Here is a 24,247-nt window from a genome sequence, read left to right as displayed (position 1 = left end):
TGACTAGTTTTCTTTGTTGTTCAGCTATTGTGTCTCATTTTCATCTGAGCCACATTTCCAATTGTTCTGTGATTGACATGCTGGAGAGATTGACAGTTACCCCCTAGTGTCTGCTGTCTGGAGATCCCACAAGCAATAATGGATTTTACACCAGAATTTAGCATCAAATATTGGCTTTCAGTGTCAAATGGGTTAAATGTAAATGCTGGTTAATTGTAGCCATTTTGAAATCATAGCCTTAAACAAAGGCATTTTTTGGATATCAGTATGTCTGAGTCCTGCGTATGCCACACAGCCCAAATGTCTCAAACTTACAGCAGAAGTTAAGCATTACACTTATGGCTGTTTCTGTTTCTTAATGAAGCAAGTAGTCCAAATCTGGAGAGTACAAGGACGGTTTCCGTATGTGGTAGGGAATTCATATTTTGGGTAAACCAAAAAGAGAACCAATGTTGATCCTAATTTTGTAATTCAATGTTCTAACACAGAAACTGAATGTTTCCTCAAAGCCTTTGTATCTGCTGTTAATGGTAGTTCTCCTCTACCTACACATGTTTTTTTTAGCCCCAATTGTACTAAAATGACCAAATCCCCCCTTCCCCACTCCCAAAACCAAAACTTTAAGCATGTGAGATGCTCTCATCTGTTACATTCCAGCAGCAAAAAGTTATGTAAACTCTTTAAAATTTCTTCTGTGCGCAGTGATCTACATAAACCTGGCAGAGGAACATAACTTCCCATTTTCCATACCCAAATGTAGAGACAAATAGGGAGTAAGAAGAGGTATTTTGGAAGGAGATGAAACCTTACTGAACTTTTGTGGGAATTTTTCGGAGTTGTTCTTCAGGCATGCTGACTTATATCAGTGAGATGTCTCCAAAACATTAAGAAGTTCTGCTCAGAGCGGGATCATCATTCTGTCCTATGTTTTCCCACCTCCCTCAAGTATCTTTGAAGGGGTAGGTGCCAGTATAATGCAAATAACAACTGTTGTGTCGTAGTATCTTTGCAGGAAGCAATGTTTTTGGATGACTTCTACCATTACAGGCAGCAGCAATGACTGCTTAACTCAGTTTTTATTTTCAAAATTTATTAAGATGTCATATTTCATTTTTAATGAGACCAGATTTTGTTCAATTTTTATGGGATTATAGTTGAAAATATAAAAATATTTACTGATGTTTTACAGTACATTGTACATTAAAATTTAAATCACCCTTTATATGTAAAAAGTGGGACTGTTAATGTAATAATAAGAATAAAAATGTTTTTGACTGTAAAGAACTAAAATTAGGTTTATCTAATGCTATAATTAATATCAATTTAGTACAGTACATGTTCTTCATGCTTGGAAATGAAAAATAATAATTTGTCTATTTCAGCATTTCTATTATAGATTTATTGTTTTTGAATGAGTATAGAAATCTCTTAAACTGGTAAGTGAGAGTAAGAAAACTCTCCATACCTCTTACTTCAGCAGTCTGGTTGTTCATATTGGAAAGTTTTCAATGCAAATCTATAATTACTAATTCATCAGATTTTGGAAATGTGTACCTTATTGTGAGATTTGTGGCAGGACTTCTAGTTTTATGTGTAAATTTGACAAATAGATTTCAGATTAGAATCTAGTCTAATCCTTGGAGAAAAAAACTTAATATATATTTTCAAAGTTTTAATAGCAATGTAGAAGTTGATTTAAAAGGGGGGGGGGCAGGGAGCAAGTTGGATTTTGGAACTTGCAGTTAGTGTTGTAATGAGTTTACACTAAGACAACTACTGCCTAGCAATTGCCTTTGTTTGTCCCTGCACACACTACTCTAATTAAAAACTTTTCTTTCTTCCTTGAACTTCTAGATTGCTGATATGAGCAAAGTGGGTATATGGCCTCTTACAAAGCTGTAGGTAGCGATCAGAAATGTTTTTCTAACCATTTTGCTTTTCAGGTTGTCAATGATCATTATAGCCTGTAATATCAATGCTATTACATTTGAACCTTTATTACACAAAAATTCTACATTCTAAACAAATACTTTTATGCTGAAAATTGCTGTAACTCAAGGAAACAAGTTATCTTAATTTTTTTTGCAAGGTTAATTGAGAACTTAAAATAGAGCCATTGCAATAACTTGTTTGTATAAGGATGCTAATGCCATTGCAACATTTTCTTAAAGGATGCCAGACAATTATATGTAGAATATAAAGAAACAAAAATGAAGGCGAAAGAAGATGCCCTGGCTAAGGCTGAACTTGAAACACTGCAGAGTGAGTTTTTACCACTGTCTTAATAAACAAAGATGTAATATGATATACCTACTACACAGGATGTATATGAACAAATATTTTCATAATTTTCTAAAATACATGCTTTAGGTATTTCTGTACTGCTGTTAAATTTAAATAAGCTTTTAATTTTGTGACTAATTTTGCAGGAGGCTGCTGGTTTGTTCCTATATAAGCATAAAACACCAGGTGATAGTTATATCATAGCAACAAAAGCATACTTTGCTAGAAATGTTGCTTTACAGGAGGGGGAAATCTCAAATGTATAGATCTTGAAGCATACATTTTTAAAGTGACCTCTTGCATTTTGAGCATTCTTGTATTCTCTTTGTCTGTAAATATTTTTTAAAAATAATGTTTAATAATTCTTCTGTGCATATTGAGTTGATTTTTGTGTTAGAAATTGAACATAATTTGAATTTCCAAAAGCATGGATGCAGACTTTGGAGATGGATTCATGCTATTGTTGAAATAAATGCCTTAAAGTCTTTGCCTTTTCTGGTCTTTTATGAGAGGGTAATTAGCATTTCCCTTAATAAAGTATTCAGAATAATTATAGGTGACTTTTCCTTTTCTTCTTTCAGTTGTTTACTTTTGACAATGATTAAACCTACCCTCTTCTGAAGACAATTTTAAAAGTTTTTTTTTGTCTGTGTTTGGATGTGTGCTTGCTTTATTTACTGTACTTAAGTGCATGCTTTTAAGTTCCTTTATTCTGACAAGTGCATTGAGTGCCCTATAATAATTTACTAGCTTTGAGTATGCATAAGCCTTTAGGCATTTAAAATACAGCTGCATTATATATATTTACAAATAGCTTAATTTTGTAAAATCAGCAAAGAGATCCAGTTTCAGTGATAATTCCCAACTTATCTGTAAGTGAATCTATTTTGAGAAAATGGATAATATTCAGCACCTCAGTGAGCATTGTGGACCCAGGCCAAATCTAGCAAAAATAGTGCATTTAATGCTTGTTAGGGAGGCTTGCCATTATATTTGAGATGCCTACCACAAAATGGGCCCTGGAAAAGGGTCTTGACTCAGGTTATTAAGAACTTGTTAAATTGTCAGATAGTAACATACTGCCATTGTTCAAAATAGCTGGCATACACTCTTCATTGAAATCTGTGAACTACTGTTTTAAAAGGACTAGTTTTTGAAAACAGAAGTGCAAGTGAAAGTATCAAGTCATTAAAATTGTAGTGTGCCCCTTCCTGTGTTTCACTGAAAGACCACATGTGAACTTTCCGGTATTTCTCCTCCGCCAGGTGTCACATGAGAGTCACTTTTTTGTGTTACCTCCAGTAGCAGTGCCCACATGTGAGAGGTGCAGGTGTGGCACACGTCCCCCTCCAGGTCACCCCTGACCTCTCAGAGAAGCACCACCCTGTCCCCTGTCATGCTACTGGGTGCGACATGGCGTGGGACCCCCGTGTCTGCCAGCTGACGCGAGGGCACTCGTGCGACCAGCGGCCAGTCTTTACCAGACTCACTGGCTGGCATCCTGCCCTCCCTTGGTAGGCTTGCTGGCAGGGAGCAAGAGGGAGGATTGAGAGTCACCACCTGTAATTAGCAGAGTTTGAAATTTGGCATGGAAGTAATTTGGTCAGCCATAGCAGTGCTATTGCTGGGCAGCACGTGAGCTGTCAGTTACTTATTTTTAAAAGAAGATAGACTCCCAAGAGAAGAACAAGAGATACATCTATGTTACTATAGGCAAAAAAAATTATGTAATTTTTTCCTGAAGCTTGCATGCAAAGTGTCTGTTAAATTTGCTTATTTCGTTATATTGTTCTGTGTTGTCACTTCACAATTAGCATAGAAAGGTTGTAAATCACCAAATGTGCATATTGTTTGTCCCCATTCTTCTTAATTTTAGAGACCATCCGTGGAATGCAAGTTCATAATAACAGTTCCATCTATCTAACTGAGTAAATGTATCTCCTGCGGATTAGCAATAGCTGTTTTACAGTGCTTGTTTTTTCATGACCTAATTGGTAGTTTATCCCCATGTCTATCTGCTTTCCTGCTGAAATTGTGCTGTATTCTGTAGGCGGCTTGAACTAAAACCAGAGAAAGGTACTGGAGGCAGAAAATATAATTTGCAAAGTGGGAAAGAGAGGACAGTATTGAGATATCATTAAAGTGCTATATTTGTTAAGGAGTGTGAAAAAGTAATTTCTTGGTAGGTCAATATTACACACAATTTTGATTTATTTTTCTGTCACTTTTGCAGTGTTTCTTATCACTTCTCAGTACATTCAAAACTGTTACTACTACCTTAGTAAAATATAGCAACTTTACAACTTTACCTTACAAAACTATAGCAACTTACAATACAGACCTTATGTTTCTAGGAAATGTGGTTTTGTGTGGAATTGCAGATAACTGGGTGTTTTATGTAAAAAAACAAAAACAAAAACCCCACCCCCCCCCCCAAACCAAAAAAAACCCAAACAAACCAAAACAAACCCCAATTTGCCTTACATTTTCTGATGCCCTTTTCACATGTAGATATCAGAACACAAAACTTATCTTAAAATTAAAGTGCTTTAATTAATAAACTTTCTTCTAACTTCTCCCTCTCCTGTAGTGTCACGCATGCATATAATCCCTGCATCAGGAAACGATTCTGTAACAGAGAGCCCTGTTCTTTATAGTCATGGAATGTAAAAGAGAGTATGTATTAACTGAACTGAGTAGTCATTAAACTGAGAAGACTTAGGCATATATTGTCAGGACAGATGAGTCTGCCAGTTTTTAAACTGAAATTGCAAACTTTGAGTAGTTATAACGACAAATTCTACCAGCTCTACTGGTCATCTTCTGGCATGGAGTACTTCTTTCAACCACATCCATTTGGGGGGAAAACACATCTGTTTTTCTTTCTTTATACTTAGCCTTGGTAGTTCTCTTACTTTCTGTTCTTCTTATGTTTGTTTTCCCTGACCTTCAATATGAAGACTTAAATTTATTTTTAAAATATGTCTTTTTAAAGAAATAGCACATGCTAGATATTGCAGGTGAACTTTTCACTGGCATCCCAGTTACCAAACATATTTGCATTGTAAATCTAGAATTCTTGCCCTGATGTACAAGGCATCTGGAACAATCCATGGCAAGAAACTATTTTGTTTCTGGTTATAAATGATGTTGAATAGTACTTATTTGGGGGGGCGGGTCTTCATCCCCCATCTTCAAGCTTTAACTGAAACACGAAGTTACTAGCCCTATGGCTGCATGACTAGCCTTCTTTCTGTATTGGGCCTTTATGATGGTATTTATAGTGGTATTTATATCTCTGTATAGGGCTTTATAATAAGACATGCCTTCCTTACCTGAGTGCCTGCCATGAAAAATCCAGAGTGGTAGTGAAACCTTTAACACATTTGATTAAGTTTGGTTAGGCTTGGTGGTTCTCCCTTTCCAGACAGCTTGGAACATAGCATGTTGCTTGGGTAGCTTTTTATATTTTATCATGAAACTTAGGGATAGAAGACATCATTAGACCATTTCGTATAATGGGTTTATTTCAGACCCTTACAAGCGAAACTCAGTGAAAAATACTGATTCTCATGACTTGTCTTGTATGGCTTGTACCAGTGATGCACTTTAGCTTTTAGCATCTTGTTATGCAAGTTACAGTATTGATCAGAAAACCTTGAGATACCTTCTGTTCTTCATGGTTTTCTTTATATAAAGCATTTCTTCAGCCCTTAATTTCTGTGGATTTTCTGTACTCTATTTAGTTTTCCAATGTAGCTGTAAGTATTGAACCCTGGGTTTGTATACAGTGTTCTAGCGTTTGTCATCTTCGATTATAAAAATCATGTTTCTTCTCCTATTACTGTTCTGTTTACAGAATCACAAGTTCCCTTAGTTCCCATTGCTCTGATAGCTCATTTCAGATCGCTTGTCCACCATAACTGCAAGCTCTTACATGAAAGGTTCCTTGCGCACAGTCACTCCTAAGTGCAGATAAGGCCTAAGGTCCTTAACCGTGTAATGTTCAAAAATACTTCTGATTTGATTGGTTCCAGACTACCAGCCAGTCCATATTCCTACTTCTTCCTGTATTTCCCTCTTCACTATAAACCATTTTGACCACATTTATGTAATCTAGCACTATACTGAAGGTAACTTTACATTTACTTCCAAATAATTGACAAATACCTTGGATAATTGTGTTTAGTATTAATCCCTGCCAAAATGCAGTGTTCACATTCGGGCTCAGTAATGATTTGCTGACAGGCAGGTTCAGAGAAAATTAGTTCATATAATACATGCTTTTTTGGTTGGTGTGGGTGTGAATGTTCTGATCACTTAATTGTTACCTCTGAAACCTAATTATGGCAAACTAAGTATCATCTGTTTCACTGATTGTTTTGGCAGGCCTGCTGAAAGGATTTTGAACCTGCAAGCTTGTGTGCTTTTTCCAGTTGTTTCAACTAGGCTATATGATGCCTCTCCCTACGAAACTTGCTTCAGATTTTATGGAAAATATTCCACTAACATACACTGTTATGAGGCTCATCTGAAAGAGGCATGCATGTTTCATTATAAGTTTGTTGGAAGGCATTAGCTCTCAAATATTGGAGGTTTATTTCTAACCCTTTCATGTTATGGGGATTAGAAATTTGGGGGCAAGAGGAAGTTTTGGGAAGGTTAGATACTCAGAGAAACACATGAAAGACATCAAACTCTACAGCTTATGAGAAGTTTTTTTGTAGTTGAGAATATATTCATCACTGAGCATGTTTTTTAGTCAGTGTGCTCAAAAATAAACTAGCCTCTAGGTCTCAGTACAGCAGATGTATTTATCTGTCTCTGACTTGCGATGCATTCATATAAAACTATTGATTTTATTATGAGTACAGAAATGTATATGTTTAAAACATACGAATGTTTGCCCCATATTTGCATTAATATTGAATATAGTTTGCTCCGTTTTTTCAATAGACTGTCAAAACCTTAGTACAATTTTTCCCAGACTTTTGGGTTTAATGTATTCTATCTGGTGGTGGTGTACATGCAAGTGAATTTTTCTCTGTCATGTTTTAAACAAATTTTAATGCTGTAAATGCTTTTATTGTCTTTCATAGTTATGTAGGTAAGTGAACAATGTTGAAAGAAAGGGAGATCTCAGTGCAGTATCTTCCTGACTTTGCAAAAAGGTGATTGCTGTCTACCTCTGCATGTGGTCATATTTCTTGCTTATCAACGCATGAGATACCAGTCAGTCTGTCCCTTTTCTTTCTGTAATTTTTTTCAAGGCATCAGTGTCTCTTTTGACCATGTTTTCTGTGAAGTCTCTGATTTCTTGTTTATGCTTAAAGCTTAGAAGCCTTGCAGAGAGAAGGAGCTCCAGCTTGATGTGTCATATTTTCTTTGCAGCACTTGTTTTTGTTTTCTTTTGCTTCTTTCAAGATGAAGTGGTCATTTTTTTCTGTGAAAAATTCTCTGAATTCTTTACATTTACATCAACTGCTAGGTAAAATCACTATGTACTTTTCTGAAAACTTTAAAATATTGACCTCTGATATTTATTATGGAAAAAGCACCACTGTTTTATTACATGGCACTCGATCCAAAATGCTAGCTGATCCCTTATCTTCTCAAAATGACAGCTGATATATCTTAAAGCAAATAACCACTAGCCAGATACTATTAATTCTGCCACTGATAAACTTAATTTATTAACAAGGTGGAAGGACTAACAAGGAAGGTCAAAGTATCTGATTATGTGCAAGTAATTCATCAAACTTCAAAACCCAGATCATGGCACCATAAACTAGTAAAATGTATAGCCAGTACTGGAATAGTATCGGAAGCCTTTAGAAACAAAGTACTGTACTTTAAGAGAGTTAGCTAATTGTTATCTGTTAAAGTCTAGGGATCCCAGTGATAGGTATGTTTATAAGCTGTTCAAACATAGGGGACAAATTATATCTCCTTTTTAACTCTTAAGTTGTTAAATACACAGTCAAATTTAGTCTTCTGGTAAAGAACTTGATAGTTCTAAAGGTGGAAAATACTCATAGAAAATTAGTATCCTTGCAGTATGAATTCAGCAAATGATAAAATTTCTTCTGCTACAGAAGGACTAGAACTCTGTAGAAGTCTTAAGTCATGTAAAATACTGATCATTTTACATTGGAGTGGTAGATACCAGTTTCCATAGTGCTTACGATCTTCGATTATCCATTTACTTTCTGCTGTTGTGTGTTTGTTTTTAATCTATTTAGTAAACTAGAAAAGTTACTACACTGTAATTTGGCAATTACAATACATAATGTTCCCAGAAAATAGTAGTGAGAGTAAGTTACTCATTTACCCTATTGAGCTTGAAGTCAGGTGCTGGTTTCACCAGGACTGTTTCCACTGCGTTTAGTTGTATGAGCATCAGTAACTCTGGTCATAGTTAAGGTCCGCTGGATATTGGTGCCCACATAGGGCATAGTGGTCTGATTGGGTCTCCAGTGGACACTGAGTAGGCTGTCACAAAACTGGGAGGAGCCTCTGAAATATTTTTCTGTGTGTTTTTCCTGCATTTCAGTTAGGTTTATACAGAACAATATTAGAACGATATTTGAGACTGAAGGAGAAAAATGCATTTTAAAAGCCTGTTCTATTATAGTGGATGGCCACATAGTCTAAACCCAGCACCATTAGAAGATGACACTAAGTATTAAAGGAACACTTGGGTTTCAAAACTGAGTCACAGCTGCAGTTGTCGCTACTGTCAGCACCATCGAACACGTCCTTGCTTTAGGTTGTGGTGGTGGTGGCAGCACTGGCTTCCTGGCTGTCTGTCAAGCCTTAGCAGATGTAGGGTTCAGCTGTCTAGACATCATCTACTATTTGGAAAACCTGATCCTTATTCTCTTCAGGGGAAAGCACCATGTCAGGTTGGAAGTGTCTTTTGGGCTGCCAGTTGAATTGCTGATAATTAAAAGATAGCATGAAAGAGAGAGGTTTTCTTCCTAGGTATATGCTGTGGACTTCTGTTGTTTGGGTGAAATAATTTCAGTGATCTGTTTTGCTTTGTCCTTCACCTGAGAGAATGACAGTGCTTGGCTGCCTTAAGGCTTTGTAGTGTACATCATTACTTCTGAACATAACTTCTGAACTTCCCCTATCTAAAATCCTTTATGAAGTTACCATTAAACCACTGTTATGTGCTTTCCTATTCTAAAAAGTAGTTTTCAAAAATTCTGAGGTGAAACTGGGTTCTCAATGGGTTTTTGGGAGCCCTATGTCAAGGGTGCTGTGACTTCAACTCTTTTTTTTTTTTTTTTTTTTTAATCCTGGTTGAGTGCTTGTTTGAGGTTGTACAGCCATCTTCTCTAGGTGGGATCTCTCATTCCTTTGATAGTCAGCAAACAGCAGGGTATGTTATCTATGTTAGGTCTTCCTCTCACTTAAGTGCCTGAAGAAAGCCTAGATACCGTCTTTGATACCTCATTTTAAAGTGGGGTGCAGTGTCTTCTGAAAATACTGTTACAAAATTACTCCTAAAATTACAGGAAGAGCCTAGATGACCTATTTGCAGGCTAGGCTTTTCATTTTTAAATGTTAGATGCATTCAGGCTTTAACTATTTCCGTATTTGTAGAAGGAAAATTAGTAAACAGTAGCTGATGGGGTGCAAGATACAGGAAAATCCGACTGTCTTGGTATGTCTCCACTGTTAAGTAATTTCAAGTGAACACACTCACTGTGCTTGATTATTTTGCAGGATTGAAATACAGTAGTGGAAATTGTCATTTAAGATAACTTCTAGAATATTTTTGCCAGTATATGTGTTTGCAGTAAATAGCTGTTGAAGCCATTTTTACTTATCCTTGCAGATCTTAACTCTGACTCCAGAAGCTATTATGTATGCCAACTTTGGACAAAAATGAGATAATGGATAATATGTGTGATTTGATTATAAAAATTAATTTTTGAAATAGACAAAAAGAATTTTGCACCAGTATTGTCTTTAATAACATCTGAACAATGAGAGAAATGCTGATTAATGCTTTTGGGCTTTCTTTAGTTTTGTTTTTTGGGAGTATATGTAATTTCATTATATTTACTGTGCATACCTATAGAAGGTTGCTAAAAAAATTCCAAATACAAGCTTTTACTTAATATTTCATTTACTGAGAGTAATTTGACAGTTACAAGCAAAGTTAGAGATTTTTCACAAAAGCAGGTCTCTGCACAATGTACGTTTAAAAGTTTAAAAGATTATTAGTCATTCTGTTAACTTTCAAGATCTGTATGAATTTCTTGTTCTTCTTGAACTTGTGAAAGGTGCTACAAAACTGTTCATTCTCCATTTATTGTTTTCTTAAATATTCAGTTCCTAGGAGTTTGTCAAGTCTGTGGAGTCTTTTCACTGTGCTGTTTCTGCACATACTGTTACGAAAAGGAATTCTGCATCAGAGTCTGTAGGGAACAGTCCTTCTGTCCTCTTTAGGAATTTTTTTAAGGAGGTTTTCATGAAAAACAGACATTTCTCCTCCAATGCTCAGAAAAGTATCAGGGCATGGTTGCAGAGGCAGATAGGCTGAACTAATGGCCCACTGCTGCTGAGAAGTGTGGTTCTCTTTTTCCTTGCCCACCACCCTTAAACATCTTGGATTTTTTTCTTTTCATTTGAGCGCAAAGGAGTAATTTTCTACTAGATTAGTGAATTGAATTAGCTTGCTAAGTGGGTGGATGACTGTTGAAGCACAAATAGAAGAGAGGCACACATAAGCACACAGTGGAGAGTGGAAAGGTGGAGGCAGAGTATTACTTTCCTCTTTTGGCTGCAGCCAGCCATTGATCAACTCTTTCGGTTTGGTAGCATCCTTAGGAGCATCCAATTATTGAGAGTACAGCATATTTTTAAAACAATGAGGAAAAAACAAGAGACTCCCACTTGGCATACCTGAGGTTTCTGGATGCTTTCCGAGTGTTCAAGTTTCTTTTTCTGATCCTTATCCTCTTGTCTTTCCTAAAGTTCTGGCAATTTTCAGTTAATCTTAAATCTTTTGAGATCATCTTATATAGCGGATATGTTTCCAGTTGCTGGGGTTTAGGTGGTGGTGGTTGTTGTTGTTGTCCCTCCCTCCTGTCCCCTAAGTTTGCTGCTCCCATTTAATACCATTTGAAGGCCAGAGAGCACAGAAAACAGTGATCAGTTTGAGAAATTAGGGCCAACATTTAAATCTTCCTAAATGCGTAAGTGCTATAACAGAGCTATTTGTAGTTACGGAAATCTGAGGACAGAGAAACTATCTATTGACTCAGAAGCTTTTACTCAGCACAGCTGACCATAAAGTAATACAAAACTGTCTAAAACTCACCTTTCTACCTTTGCCAGTTTCTTTGAAGCCAGCTGGACTTTTGAAATCTTTTAACAGCTCCTTATGCTTTTGCCTGTACTAATCTTAATTGCCAGGTGGTGTAGCAGTGACCAGAGCTAACTCTGATTTTGAGGGACTCCTCATTTGGCCCTTTAAGGCAAAGTTCAGAGGTGTTAAGTGGGTGTATTGCTATTTATTTTCATAAAAATAAAATTATTATGCAAAACTCTGAATTCTCTTTTTAACAAAGAAATTAAAGCCCCTTCCTCAGTGGAAATTTTAATCTAGCATTAAGAGTTGAGGAGCTAAGCCTGCTTCTGAATTATACTTCTCTGCAGTATTAGTAGCATTACTACTTCTTTTTTGCTTTTGTATAGAGGAGAAGAAGCCTAAAGTCAAGAAACCAAAATCAGAATTCCCTGTATACACTGTTCTGGAGTCAAGTGCGTATATACCATTGTATGATCATGGAGCTTCAATTGAAGAGGTTGAGGAACAGATGGATGATTGGTTGGGAGGCAGGAACAGAACACAAAAAAAGAAGGTAAGTTCAAAATCTTTCATGTTGTTATATATTTTAAATGCTGATTCATTTGCCTGCCTCTTAAGAAAATGGAATATTGCATGTATACCACCACAATATTCATATAGCATTGAAGTCTAGAGAAGTATTAATTGTCAGGCAGAGACATAATGGAAAAGGTTATATCAATGTTCAGTGTAATTTGTGTAATGATACTAGAAATGTTCTAATAGGATGTGGTTGATTAAAATATATGAAAGCTCTCTATGGTTTCTAATATAAATACTATCCTTGTTCACTAAAAATTAGTAGAACATAATGCTGTCAAGTTTTACGAGGCTTGGTTCTTTCTCTTAATTGCAGTTAATAACATTTTGCTTGCAAGAATAGATTCTTCTTTATTAAAAAAAAAAAAAGCAAAGGCAAAAGAAAGAAGAAACCTTTGTTTCTTAACATCCAGGTGTAGTGTCTTTTGATTATGGAAATGCTTATGCACCTTGTGCATTTCGTCTGACTTAGGGAAGGTCCTAACAATTCAGCTTAGGCCTATTGTTAAGGCTCTTTCTACTTAGAGGTAAGAGTTCTTAGTGGCAGTTAGTGTAATTATCTTCTGGTAAATTTTATTAAAACATACTGCCTTGACAATGTATAGTTTTCATCTTAGAACTGAGATACGCAGGTGACACAAGAAATGTTATAAATCGGTCTCCTGACTTGAAAATCTGCCTTGCTTGGAAGACTGAGATGGGAAGAATGTTGTGTTTGGAGTGGAGTTAGGGCAACACATTGACTTCAGTGTCAAAATAGTGGAAGAAATTCCTGCTGTCATTTGTTTGATTCCTCTGTGCTGCAGATTTGCTTACTCCTTAGTTGTTTTTGAGCCTGTGAAAAATACTCCCTTCCATTTTTAGCCAGACCTAAAATTTTTATGAGAACAATTTGAATTTTGCATAACCTGTTTAATCATCTACTGCTATTTGATTCCTAAGCTTCACAACTTCCCAGTTGTCAATTGTCTCTTGCCGTTACTTTTATCTTTCTGTATTATTTAGTACATCTGCATTATATTTACTTTTATTTTTTGGTAACAAATTCGTTCTGCAAATGTGCTTAGCTTTTGACTTCTGTGTAAGGGATTGACTCTCTGAATCCGTAAACACTGGAGCATATTTTCACACGCTTGGAGAAAGTAAGAACTCAGGTCCTTAATTCTATAGATGAGTTGCCTGGGAGTTAAGAGTACAGTCATTGCTTTGTTTACCTTAACTCAAGAAGCACCTGTGGACTGGATTCCTGTTAGTTGCACCTCTGTGAACCAGCTTTGTCTACCAGGCTGTGTGGGCAAATGATTAAAGGAGAAAAGATGTATGTTTGTTTACAGTAGATTGGGTTGGTTGTGTGCTTGACTATCTGGATCCCTAAATTCACTTTCCCCTCTGATGGAAATTAGGTCTGTCTTTGGATTTCCATGAAAATGAAGGAATTGAATAAAACTGTGCCTATTCCATCTATAATTTTGCACCTCCTGCATAGAGTATATAGAAGTTGTGTCTGCAAAGACTGCTAAGAGAACAAGTTGTAGGTGCATCCTTTCAGAAACAGGAGTCACAGAAATTAAAACATATCAAAGAACTGTTATTAAAAGATAAGTAACTTGTTTTTCTACACTTACACCTGGAGGTTCAGTATTGCATCTCATCTCTTTGATTCATGAGTTTATTTTTTGAATTATATTCTGTTACAAATGGGGTTAACATTTTAGGGACAAGCAGGCAATTTGCAGGTATACTGTCTGGATAAAGTGTTTGACCTGAACAAACTGTGATGAGGTGTGCTTCCTTTCCTTGACAGCTAATATGTTACCACAGTGCAACATTGACATTTAATACAGTAGTGGAGAGAAACAGATTCATAAACTGTACAAAGAAATGGAGAATATATGTTACTGGCTGTAGTAGCTTGTAGGAGCCATTTGTATGTCAATATGAGAAAGTCTGTGTCATAGATGTGTAATAAGCTCACTGGGAAAATGTTTGTACCACAAGTGAATTGTTCTGAACTGTCATTCAACACATTTTCCATTTTAGAAAGATGTATTTTCACATCATAGATGTGAACTGGGACAGCATTCCTCTTCTACCTCCCTCTTCTGCTTCTTGCATGGACATGCAATAAAGCGGTGTGTAACATTCACCTCTCAGTTCCGCTTGTCTTAGGCAAAAGTTACTCTTTCATAAATCATTTTGCCATCAGGCTTTGTCTTGGGATTGTCATGCTTCACTCATGAGAAAGCTTGTTAGCTTTTTTTTTTTCTTTTCTTTCATTATAGCTCAGGGATGTGGACCATGTACAGCCAACCAGGCTTGAGAGCAGTTATCTGTGTGGAAAGATCAAAGTAGTTTGATAAAGTAGTATGTTACTATGTTGTCCATCCAGAAATAAGGAAGTGGAGTTGCTGTCCCTGATGTTGGTATCCTGAGCGTAGATGTTTACAATTCATTTCATATTGTTCATGAACTGCTTTGCACTGTTGACATTTGTACTTTAGGAGGTCCCACTAATCCATGGACTAGTGTTTTGGAAGTGCTAGAGTGCCCAGTTTGATAAAAATATAGATTATATTCAATTGTTAGGTTGAAGTTCAGTCCCTATGATTGGTTGGTTTTTGTTTTTTTTTCTACTACATGATGATATTTGAATACTCTGGTCCCTTTCATTTTTGGTAGGGTTTTTTTTTTGGGTTTTTTTTTTTGTTTGTTTTTTGGTTTTTTTTTGAACGCTGGTGTAATGGCTCATGGGCTACTGTCCTTATTAGTCTGTTTACTGATGTTTCTTCCAGTTGGGAAGAGTACATTTGCGCTCTTTGGAAGAGTGAATTTGGAAGTCTAAGGTTATGAATTTAGGTGCATCAAAGCTGTATAAAAGAAAAATTCAGATTTTTATTGTTCCATCTGCAACAGGAATCTGGGTATTTTTTCTTACAGATATTAATCTAGGAAGTAACGTTATCATAGACTAAATAGCTATGTAAAGTAGATTTGCCAACATGGAGAAGATAATGGCTTTCAGAAGTATCTGACTCACCATTGTTTCATTAAGGTTACATACTCTACATTTTATTTGTACAGCAAGTGTGTGGCTTTGGCACTGCGGAAAAATAAAATGACAATTTTCTTCATAAAATAAATATTACTAATTATTGATGATAACTGGAATTCTGTATTTTGTAAAGAAAAAAGGATATTTGTGTTTCTGTCAAGGGTTTGATGGGTTTAAATTTGGTAGTTTCAGAGGCCAGTGTCCTGGGTTTCCAAAAAAAAAAAAAAAACCAAAACCAAAAACCTTTTGTTTGCTAGCCTAGAAAGATGTAAGTTTTTGCTGATCTTTTCAATATGTCTGATAATTCAGGAGGTGTAAGAATAAAGTGCAACTTGGAAGAAGTTAAGCTGTTGGATATTGTAAAAGAATAGAAGAAAAAGATAAATGTTGATGTAAAGAAATTGGTCAAGAAGAATTGGGCAGAGAGGCTGGAATTAAGATTAATCATGATCTGGGAATAGCTTTGGAATAGAATCATAGAGTAGTTTGGGTTGGAAGGGACCTTTAAAGATCATCTAGTCCAACACCCCTGCCATGAGCAGGGACATCTTCAACTAGATCAGGTTGCTCAGAGGTCCAACCTGACCGTGAATGTTACCAGGGATGGAGCATCTACCACCTCTCTGGGCAACCTGTGCCAGTGTTTCACCACCCTCGTGAAAAATTTCTTCCATATATCTAGTCTAAATCTACCCTCTTTTAGTTTAAAACCATTATCCCTTGTCCTTTTGCAACAGGCTCTGCTAAAAAGTTTGTCCCATCTTTCTTATAAGCCCCCTTTAGGTACTGGAAGGCTGCTTTAAGGTCTCCCCAGAGCCTTCTTTTCTCCAGGCTGAACAGCCCCAACTCTCTCAGGCTTTCCTCACAGGAGAGAATGTTCCATCCCTCTGATCATTTTTGTGGCCCTCCTCTGGATGCACCCCAACAGGTCCATGTCTCCCCTGTGCTGAGGGTTCCAGAGCTGGACACAGTGCTCAGGTGGGGTCTCACCAGAGCAGAATAGAGAATCACCTCCCTTGACCTGCTGGCCATGCTTCTTTGATGCAGCCCAGGATACGGTTGGCCTTCAAATAAAATTAATAATTTGCTTCAGTGTTTATTGAAGATGATCTTCAAAGTAAAGGTTAATGAAAATTGCTTGGAAATGAGACCTACCATCTCTAATGGGGAGGTAAAGTTTTAATCTCAAATTCAGAAGACTTTGTAGGCTAGTCCTCACCCCAGAATTCATGTAAAGTATCATCCTTACCGAAGAGCAGACATTGTTCTTTTTAAGAAGGAAAAAAATATATGCAACTGTCACCCTATTAAGTGATCTAACTGTCAGTTCAAAATGAAACAGCAGCAATGTAAAGGTACATGGAAAATAATATAAAATGCAATTCGGAGTACCAGTGTGCGTTTTAGATTGGTCTACTAATTTTAATTGATAGTTGCTTAGAAACATTTGGGTTTTTCCTGTCTGGTGTCTGAATATGATATGGAACATGTTAATGTGCTGTTGATTACTGTTTCCATAGGGTTTAAGTATTGAAGTAGATAAGGAACAGGCTATAGAGAAGAAAACAGCTTCCTTCTTAGGCAAGGTAAAATGATCTACCAAGGAATGTAGAAAAAGGAGTGTTTTCTGATTTTTCATGAGGTTACATAGCTGGCTGAAAATGTGCTTATAGTGTAGTTATTCTTCTGTCTTAGTTTGAGAACACACTGTTTATGTCCCTAAGGGGCTTGTCTTGCTATGTTGTTACTCTTTACTTAAAACTGAATATTAAAAGAAAGTGAGCTATTGGGAGATATTCAGATAATATTCAGTATTACAGAACTGAGAGGTAATCTTTCTGCATTTCTCTGCAGCAGTGATCCATCTACCTTTAGGACTTTTTGTATAGTTTTGATCATTGCACTTTTCAGAAAGAAAGAAAAATTAACAGAAAGACTAGACCAGCAATAAAAAGAAATTTAGAAAATCATATTTATGAGGAAAGGTTAAATAGATGGTGCTTTAGACCAGAAGAGGGAAGCAGTTGGGGAATAACTGGGCGCATGTTTTTTCCAGTCCATTCCAGGCTGTTTTAAGTAAAATAATAATCATTTATCATTACTTACTACCTTTCATAAATTTGGAGAGAAAGAAATATTGAATTTAGTTTGCAGCCAGGATGTTTAAATTGAGATTTGGGAACACATGTCGGGGGAAATGCCTAACTAGAGCATGTTACCTAGACCATTTATGAAACCTTCCTTTGACCATCTATCCTGTTCTTAAACTCCATCTCTTGAAAATAGTGTGAGCAGAGTCAATTGTATTTGAGAGCATGGAAATGAAATAATGAGACTCTTGAGGGGTTTTTTTCTATATAGAAAATCATATACTTACATAGCACTAAATTGCATATTCATATAGCAGTGTTTACACTATACATGCAAACTGCATGATTACGAAGCTGAGAGGAATTACTAAAAGCTCATTCTCATGCTGATAACAAAGCTCTTCAAAGCAAGTACTGAAAAAGTTTATTTCTAAAATTATTTTTGTTTGTATGAATGTTTTGTTTGAATATTTGTACTTCCAGATTAGATCTTCTTTCAAGTTGTTAAGAGGAGATAAGTAGCTTAATTTATTTTGCTTGAGCTTCTGATTTTATTTTTTTTTTTCTTTTATCTGTCACCAAAAATTGACTGGAAAAAGTGTTCCGTGTATGCTTGTTAGGAATTAAGGGAAATTTAGAGGGAATGTTACCATGGGCTTCCTTGTAGGTTGCATTATTTTGTGGCCTGCATATGTTGTTAAGCCACTATTGCATTACTTTGTAGCCATTTAACCCTTTACTGTTGAGCAACCTATTATGAGGAGCGGGAAGAAAAAAGAGCAAACTAGAGGACATGTTTTGTTACATCTGATCTTGTTATGTCCTTTCTAGAAATATTCATGCAAGAATATATATTTACCATTTCTGGAACCATTCTATTGATGAATCATTGCCAAGTAATTTCTCTCCCAGTGGGATTTCTCTCATATTCTTTGTTCTGGTTTGATTTTACATGATTTGTAACACACGTTGTTTTCCTGAGAGTTCATTGTTTATGTGAATAATGTTGTTGTTGCATGAAAATCTTGGCCCTTGAGAAATCAATGGGAGATTTATCGTTGTCTTCAGTGGGAGCAGGATTATAATTCCTTTTGGTTTACAGATTCCTCATCTTCTCCCACTGGAATCTCTTCTTCATTCCATATCATTATTTGACTCATTCATCTCTGAAGATAGAGTTCCAAGTTCTACCTCAATGAGGGGTGAATACTTTTGACCTTTTGATATTTGCTTGCTCTGTAAAGGGGAGATAAAGGTGGAGAAAGACAGTGCCTGATCCCTTCCAGCTGGACCAGATGTATGGATAGAAAATAATGTTTCTCATTATTTTCGTTTTTCATGTTATCCTGCGGCACTTCTTGGCATTTGAGTGTTTTTGATATTGCGGGAGCACCTGGCTTGATTTTACTAAAGCAGGAGTAGTAAAAACTATTTCTGTGCGCAGAGCTTGGGAGGCTTAGATAATGTGGATCTCCTGCATTTGGTACGCTACTTTTTACTCTTAAATTAGGATTAATAAAAATACTGTGAAACTAAAGTATACGTAAGCATTGTTTTTATACGATTTATTGGTAGATGCTGGAAACTGTAGCTACTATTTTTTCCAATTGTTGAACTGTAGGCTGTGGTCATCTTGTACTGAACTCTTTTCTGGTTAAAATGCAGTTTGTGTTTTTATTTTTCTCAGCCTGGGCCATCAAAGCACTGTGTTTCATAGATAGGATATTGATAACCAAGTGAGCTTTTTAATCATGAAGGTTTTATTTAAAAGTTGGCTGTGGAACAACAATATAAAATACCAACTTTAAATGTACCAAAGAGATGTCTCTGCTTTATAACATTAAAAGACAAAATGCTATACAAATGCTAAATTATTATGTTGTTAGTTTAAAAAGTATAGTTTTGACAATTAAATCTTAGTCATCTTATAATCTTGCACATTTTGTAATTGCCAGCTAGCCTGCCACCTGCTCTCTTCTGCCTTGAATCTTTCCACATCTGTGCTGCTTTGAAATCTGAGTATGCTTTTTCTTTAGTAGCAAATAACATGGTGCTTGTTCTAATCAGACGTCATATGACGGATTACCTGAATACAGTTTCCAGGCTTTTAAAAAATGTTAATTCCTTTAAGCAAGCAGTTTGTATCTTAGCAGGATTAAGGTGCTGTGTAAACCAGATGTTTTAATAAATTGGTCTTTAAGGGGAAGGGTTATTCTAAAACTGAAACAGTGTGCTACCTGAGGTCATCTAGTTTTGAAATAACTTTAATTTTCTCTTTCTAAGCAGTGAAACAAATATGATATCTGAAAAGTGTGTCTGTATCCTAAATCTCTTTTATTCCTGGGACAGGTACAAGTAAGCAACTAGCAGTCTGACGTTCTTCATGGTGTCCTGCTAGTGTGCCTCGACCCTGACCCAGAGAGATTGCTATAGGTCGAGAAAGTAAATCATTCTGTGTGCCCATTGAATTTAAGGCTCTATATTGAGACTGCCAGCAACCATACCTGTTAGTGTCAGTTATGAGCTATTCACTAGGAGCTAGTCTAAGCTCATAATACATTTTAACCTGAGCTCCAAACTCTCATCAAATAGTGATGACTTGGAGTCACTATTGATCTGGGCCATATTGAATTTAGTAACCCTGAGGTGAAAATCTCAGTATTCTATTACCAAACTCTTCAGCAATGTAGTGTCACTGAAAAGACACTTCATTTAAAAAAAAAAAAAACCAGCACCCAAACCTCTGTATTAGGGTGGTACTGGAAGTGTTAAGTCAGAAGACTCCAGGCTTTGCTGTGGTTTATTATGCTTTGTGTCACTGCAAATGTTATGGACTCAGCCTGACTAGAATATTGCGTTTTGCATTTTAAAATAACTCTACAGTTTATGTCAAATAAGTAACTCCTACAGTTATCATATTTACATTAGTTATTAGTATTAATGAAAAAGCTACTTTTTTCCTATATACATACCTTTTAAAATAGGTGTTTAAGTCTACCTATATAATATACTAGGGCTCCTGCCTGAGGTCAGTGAACAGGTACAGAGCAATGTATACATGTTTCTTCTGTGTGACAGAATGATATTGATAAAATATTGATGATAACAGTTGGGACAGTGTGGAGAAGGCACCCTTTTGTTACATACTGTGTTTGTGAAGTAGGGAACAGGACTTGATTTACCAAAACAGTACAGGCACCTTAGTTATTCTAAAATGTTTGTGTAATTTTTTTGTCCCATACATATATATTAGTGATTCTATTCCTCCTTCTCTTGCTCTTTGCTAGTCACCAAGTCAGCCTAATGAACAAAAGAAAACTAGAAAAACTTTGCATTTTTCAAGTATAATACTTAACAGCCAATGTTTTTGTTGGTTTTATGGCTAATCTTTTTTGTTTCTTTATGTGACTGTTGAACTAGAGCAGCCTATTTCTAGAAAATTAGTGTATTTAGCATATTTTTAGCCAATTGGTGTATTTTTAAATTTTGTTTAGAAACAATACATATATGTAGTCTTTGAATCATCTTTCCTTAAATGCAGACAATTACCTTCTTTTCAGTCTTCTGTCTTAAATATTTAAGCCTCTATGGACTTAACTTTGGACTTGAATAGCTTTAAGGAGAGAAGAAATGTGACTTTTAAAAAAATACTGTTTTTAATTATTGAGTTTTCCTTGGAGAGGATGACCCACATCTTTAAATCTAGAGTAAGACCTCTCTGCTTTTGAGCTGTGAATATCAAATCATTAGGGTCAGAAGTCTGATTTCATCTGCAGTATTAAACATGCAATGGTTTTAATCCTCAGCTTTTCTTAAGGAAGAATAAAGTTATAGGATGATGATGATATATTCTTTGACTAGCATCTCAAGTTGGTGTTTTCAGTGTTATGGCAGATATACATCAAAGAACAAATTGTATTTGTAAATAAAAAGTGAAGAAAATAAATTCTCCTAGCGATGGATTCAGAGAAGATAGTTGTTATGACTGGGACAAATGCCAGAAGTAGTAAGCATTGAACCAAGAGTTATGGAGTTTTGCCTAAAATAGGTCAGGAATATAAAAAGACTGTGAATAAACACTAACTGAACAACTGCTATGTAAGAATGTGCAATTTGTGTTTCCTTTTCTGCCTTTCTCTCTTCAACCTGTTAGTTAGGTTGGATAGGTTAACAAAGCATAGGAAACTTTATTTCTTTATTTATTCTTGTATTTGCAGAAAGTAATGGTGTATTTATAGAACATGTAATTCAAAAATATTCTGCTCCCAAATGTGCCATGCTCAGGCCGGCTAGAACTAGTTTGGGTGGAGAGGTGTTGTAATCTATGCAAGCAGGAAAGTCATGCTATGAGCCTTTAAGGAGAATATTAAAAAGCATCTAAATGATCCAGAGAAATGATTTGATATGACAGCCAGGGAAAAAGTTTTTTGGAAACAGTATGTTTCACTGCACAACCAAAATTCAGTCTAGATTGCAAAGGAAACAGCCAAAATATATATTTTCCTAAGGACATTTCCTAAAGATAGTAACAATATGTTATATAAACACTTATACACTAGTTAAAAAATTTAAAAAAAAAATCAGCCATGCATATGTATTGAATTAAGGCCATACAGTTGACATTTGCCTGATATTTCCTGATCTTGATTGAGTTTTTAAACTTTCTGTCTAATTAAATATAGTAGCATAGGTTCTTGTCTTGTACAGACAAGAAGAATAATACACTGATTTCAACACCATGCCATAGATGCTGTGGTGTCAAATTCTAGCTTTCAGTAGTTTTTCAACTGAATCTGTATTCCAGAAGTGATTGATGTGACTTGCTGCCATAAGTCAGTTTGACTGCTTTTATATGTGTGTTTTCTGTATGTAGTCCTCAGTTTTTTGAGTCTGTCAGTTGAAAACTACCCAAGAATTCAAGTTAATTGTGCAAAGTGTTAATCTGTGTGGACAAACACATAGGGTTTTTAAAATGCAGTTCTGTGTCTGTACCGGGCATCACTATAACCTCTGTTTAGATACCTGCCTGGGTCCAAACTAGGCTATATGGCTTCTGTTACATTAACTTTCATAACTCAGCTTGGACTTCTTAATTTACCTCAGGTCTTGAGTCCTGTTTCATTTCTGAGATTGACATGATAGTTGTCTATCACAGAAAGACATGGTAGTTGATATAAGAGAAACCTTGTACCTGTGAGGAGAAACAGGAACTTGATCTTTCCCAGTCAACCGTTGAAAATCTGACTCTTGTCATTGGGAGTGTCTCTTGCATCCTGAAGCTGATACCCATTTTACAGAAATTTGCAAGAAGCTGTGCAGTGCCTTTGTAAATACTTGTCTTCATTGCATTGTTTTTGTCTTCCTCTCAGCCTAGGAGAGATGTAGGAAAACATCCAATGTGACTGCTCTGATTTAGCCCAGTTGGGGTCAGGGAGTGGTGGAAATCCTGATTTTCCTTGGCAGTGCTCCCTCCCTGTCACCTCCCCAAACAAAGTTACTCCTGTCTCAACTACAAAATGAAGAGTAGAGAAGTAGAAGGAAGAGACTGTAGTTGCACATAGAAGGGGTAGAAGCTGGAGGAAGGTGTGAAAGCTGGTTAGTCACTGTGACCTTGCCCCACTTTCTCCTGCCCACCCAACAGAAGGGAGAGGGAGCAGTCCAGTGTTGACACAGTGTATCCTTGGAATTTTTCCAATAAATGAGAGGCAAGGGCGATAAATGACCCTGAAATGGGATTTTCACAGGATCCGCAACTTAGGGATCAGAAAGTATTTGCAGTTTATGGCACCAGCTTCTGTAGTGCAGTTCACTGCTGCTCTTTTCGTTTTTTCAATGTAAATTTGAAGTCTGGACTGCTGCAAAACAGTTACTTTTCTTGGTATGAGTTTAGCTATTTTTAAATTGGAGAATGAAGTTAGCTTCAAATAAATCTAGTTTTAATTTGTACATGTAAATAAATATTGATGTTTCTATATCTTATTTTCCAGACAAACCAATTAAAATCTGGTTAGATTCAGCACCTTGTCTTCTTTCACAATGCGCAGTGCTGCTGCTTTCCTTTCCTTCCTGAGGCCATGACTATAGTGGAGTTTGGTCAAATTTATTTATAGAAATTGCCCAGAAATTGTAATCTAGGGTAAACTTCAGCAACTAAAAATAAACTGAACAATGTGAGAGATGTTTGGCTTCTCTTATCCCAGTAAAGATAAATATGTAATCCTGCCTTGCCAAGGAATGATTTAATACTACTGATATAAGTATTTTGCCACTTAAGAATTTTCAGAGAATCTCAGTCTAGTTATTAGCCATTTTCTGTATAGTTTTTGACAGGCAGGATGCAGTCTTGAAAAGATCACCTTTAGTCTTCAAATCCTCAGTTCAGCACACTTAAACATGCAACTGTGTTCCATTTAAATGAAGAGGAGTTGTGTCCATACTTGAAGGTAAGTTGTATTGGGTTTGTGTGGCAAGGTTTTGGTAGCTGGGGGGCTATAGGGGTGGCTTCTGTGAGAAGCTGCGAGAAGCTTCCCCTATGTCCAATAGAGCCAATGCCAGCTTGCTCCAAGACGGACCTGCCGCTGGCCAAGGCCGAGTCCATCAGTGACAGTGGTAGCACCTCTGGGATAATATATTTGAGAAGGGGAAAAAGAAAACTGTGCAACTGCAGCCAGAGAGAGGAGTGAGAATATGTGCGAGAACCAACCCTGCAGACACCAAGGTCAGTGAAGAAGGAGGGGAGGAGATGCTCCAGGTGCCGGAGCAGAGATTCCCCTGCAGCCCGTGGTGGGGAAGACCATGGTGAGGCACGCTGTCCCCCTGTGCCCATGGAGGTCCACGGTGGAGCAGATATCCACCTGCAGCCTGGGGAGGACCCCACGCTGGAGCAGGTGGGTACCCAAAGGAGGCTGTGACCCT

At 36.5% G+C, this 24,247-nt stretch overlaps 1 protein-coding gene across 1 annotated transcript in view; it reads left to right on the top strand.

Moving 5' to 3' along the window:
• The window catches only part of DNAJC1 (DnaJ heat shock protein family (Hsp40) member C1), a 114,386-nt gene that overhangs the window by 58,129 nt on the left and 32,010 nt on the right, over positions 1-24,247 (top strand). Inside the window, exons 7-8 of the mRNA XM_030009927.2 lie at positions 2,172-2,262; positions 11,998-12,164. Of these exons, the coding sequence (XP_029865787.1) occupies positions 2,172-2,262; positions 11,998-12,164 (258 nt within the window). The remainder of the gene's footprint in view (positions 1-2,171; positions 2,263-11,997; positions 12,165-24,247) is intronic.

The sequence above is a fragment of the Aquila chrysaetos genome, chromosome 3, assembly GCF_900496995.4.
Source record: "Aquila chrysaetos chrysaetos chromosome 3, bAquChr1.4, whole genome shotgun sequence".
Classification (NCBI taxonomy): domain Eukaryota; kingdom Metazoa; phylum Chordata; class Aves; order Accipitriformes; family Accipitridae; genus Aquila; species Aquila chrysaetos.
Note: the sequence above shows the minus strand (reverse complement) of the source record. Positions and strands in the feature narration are given on the sequence as shown.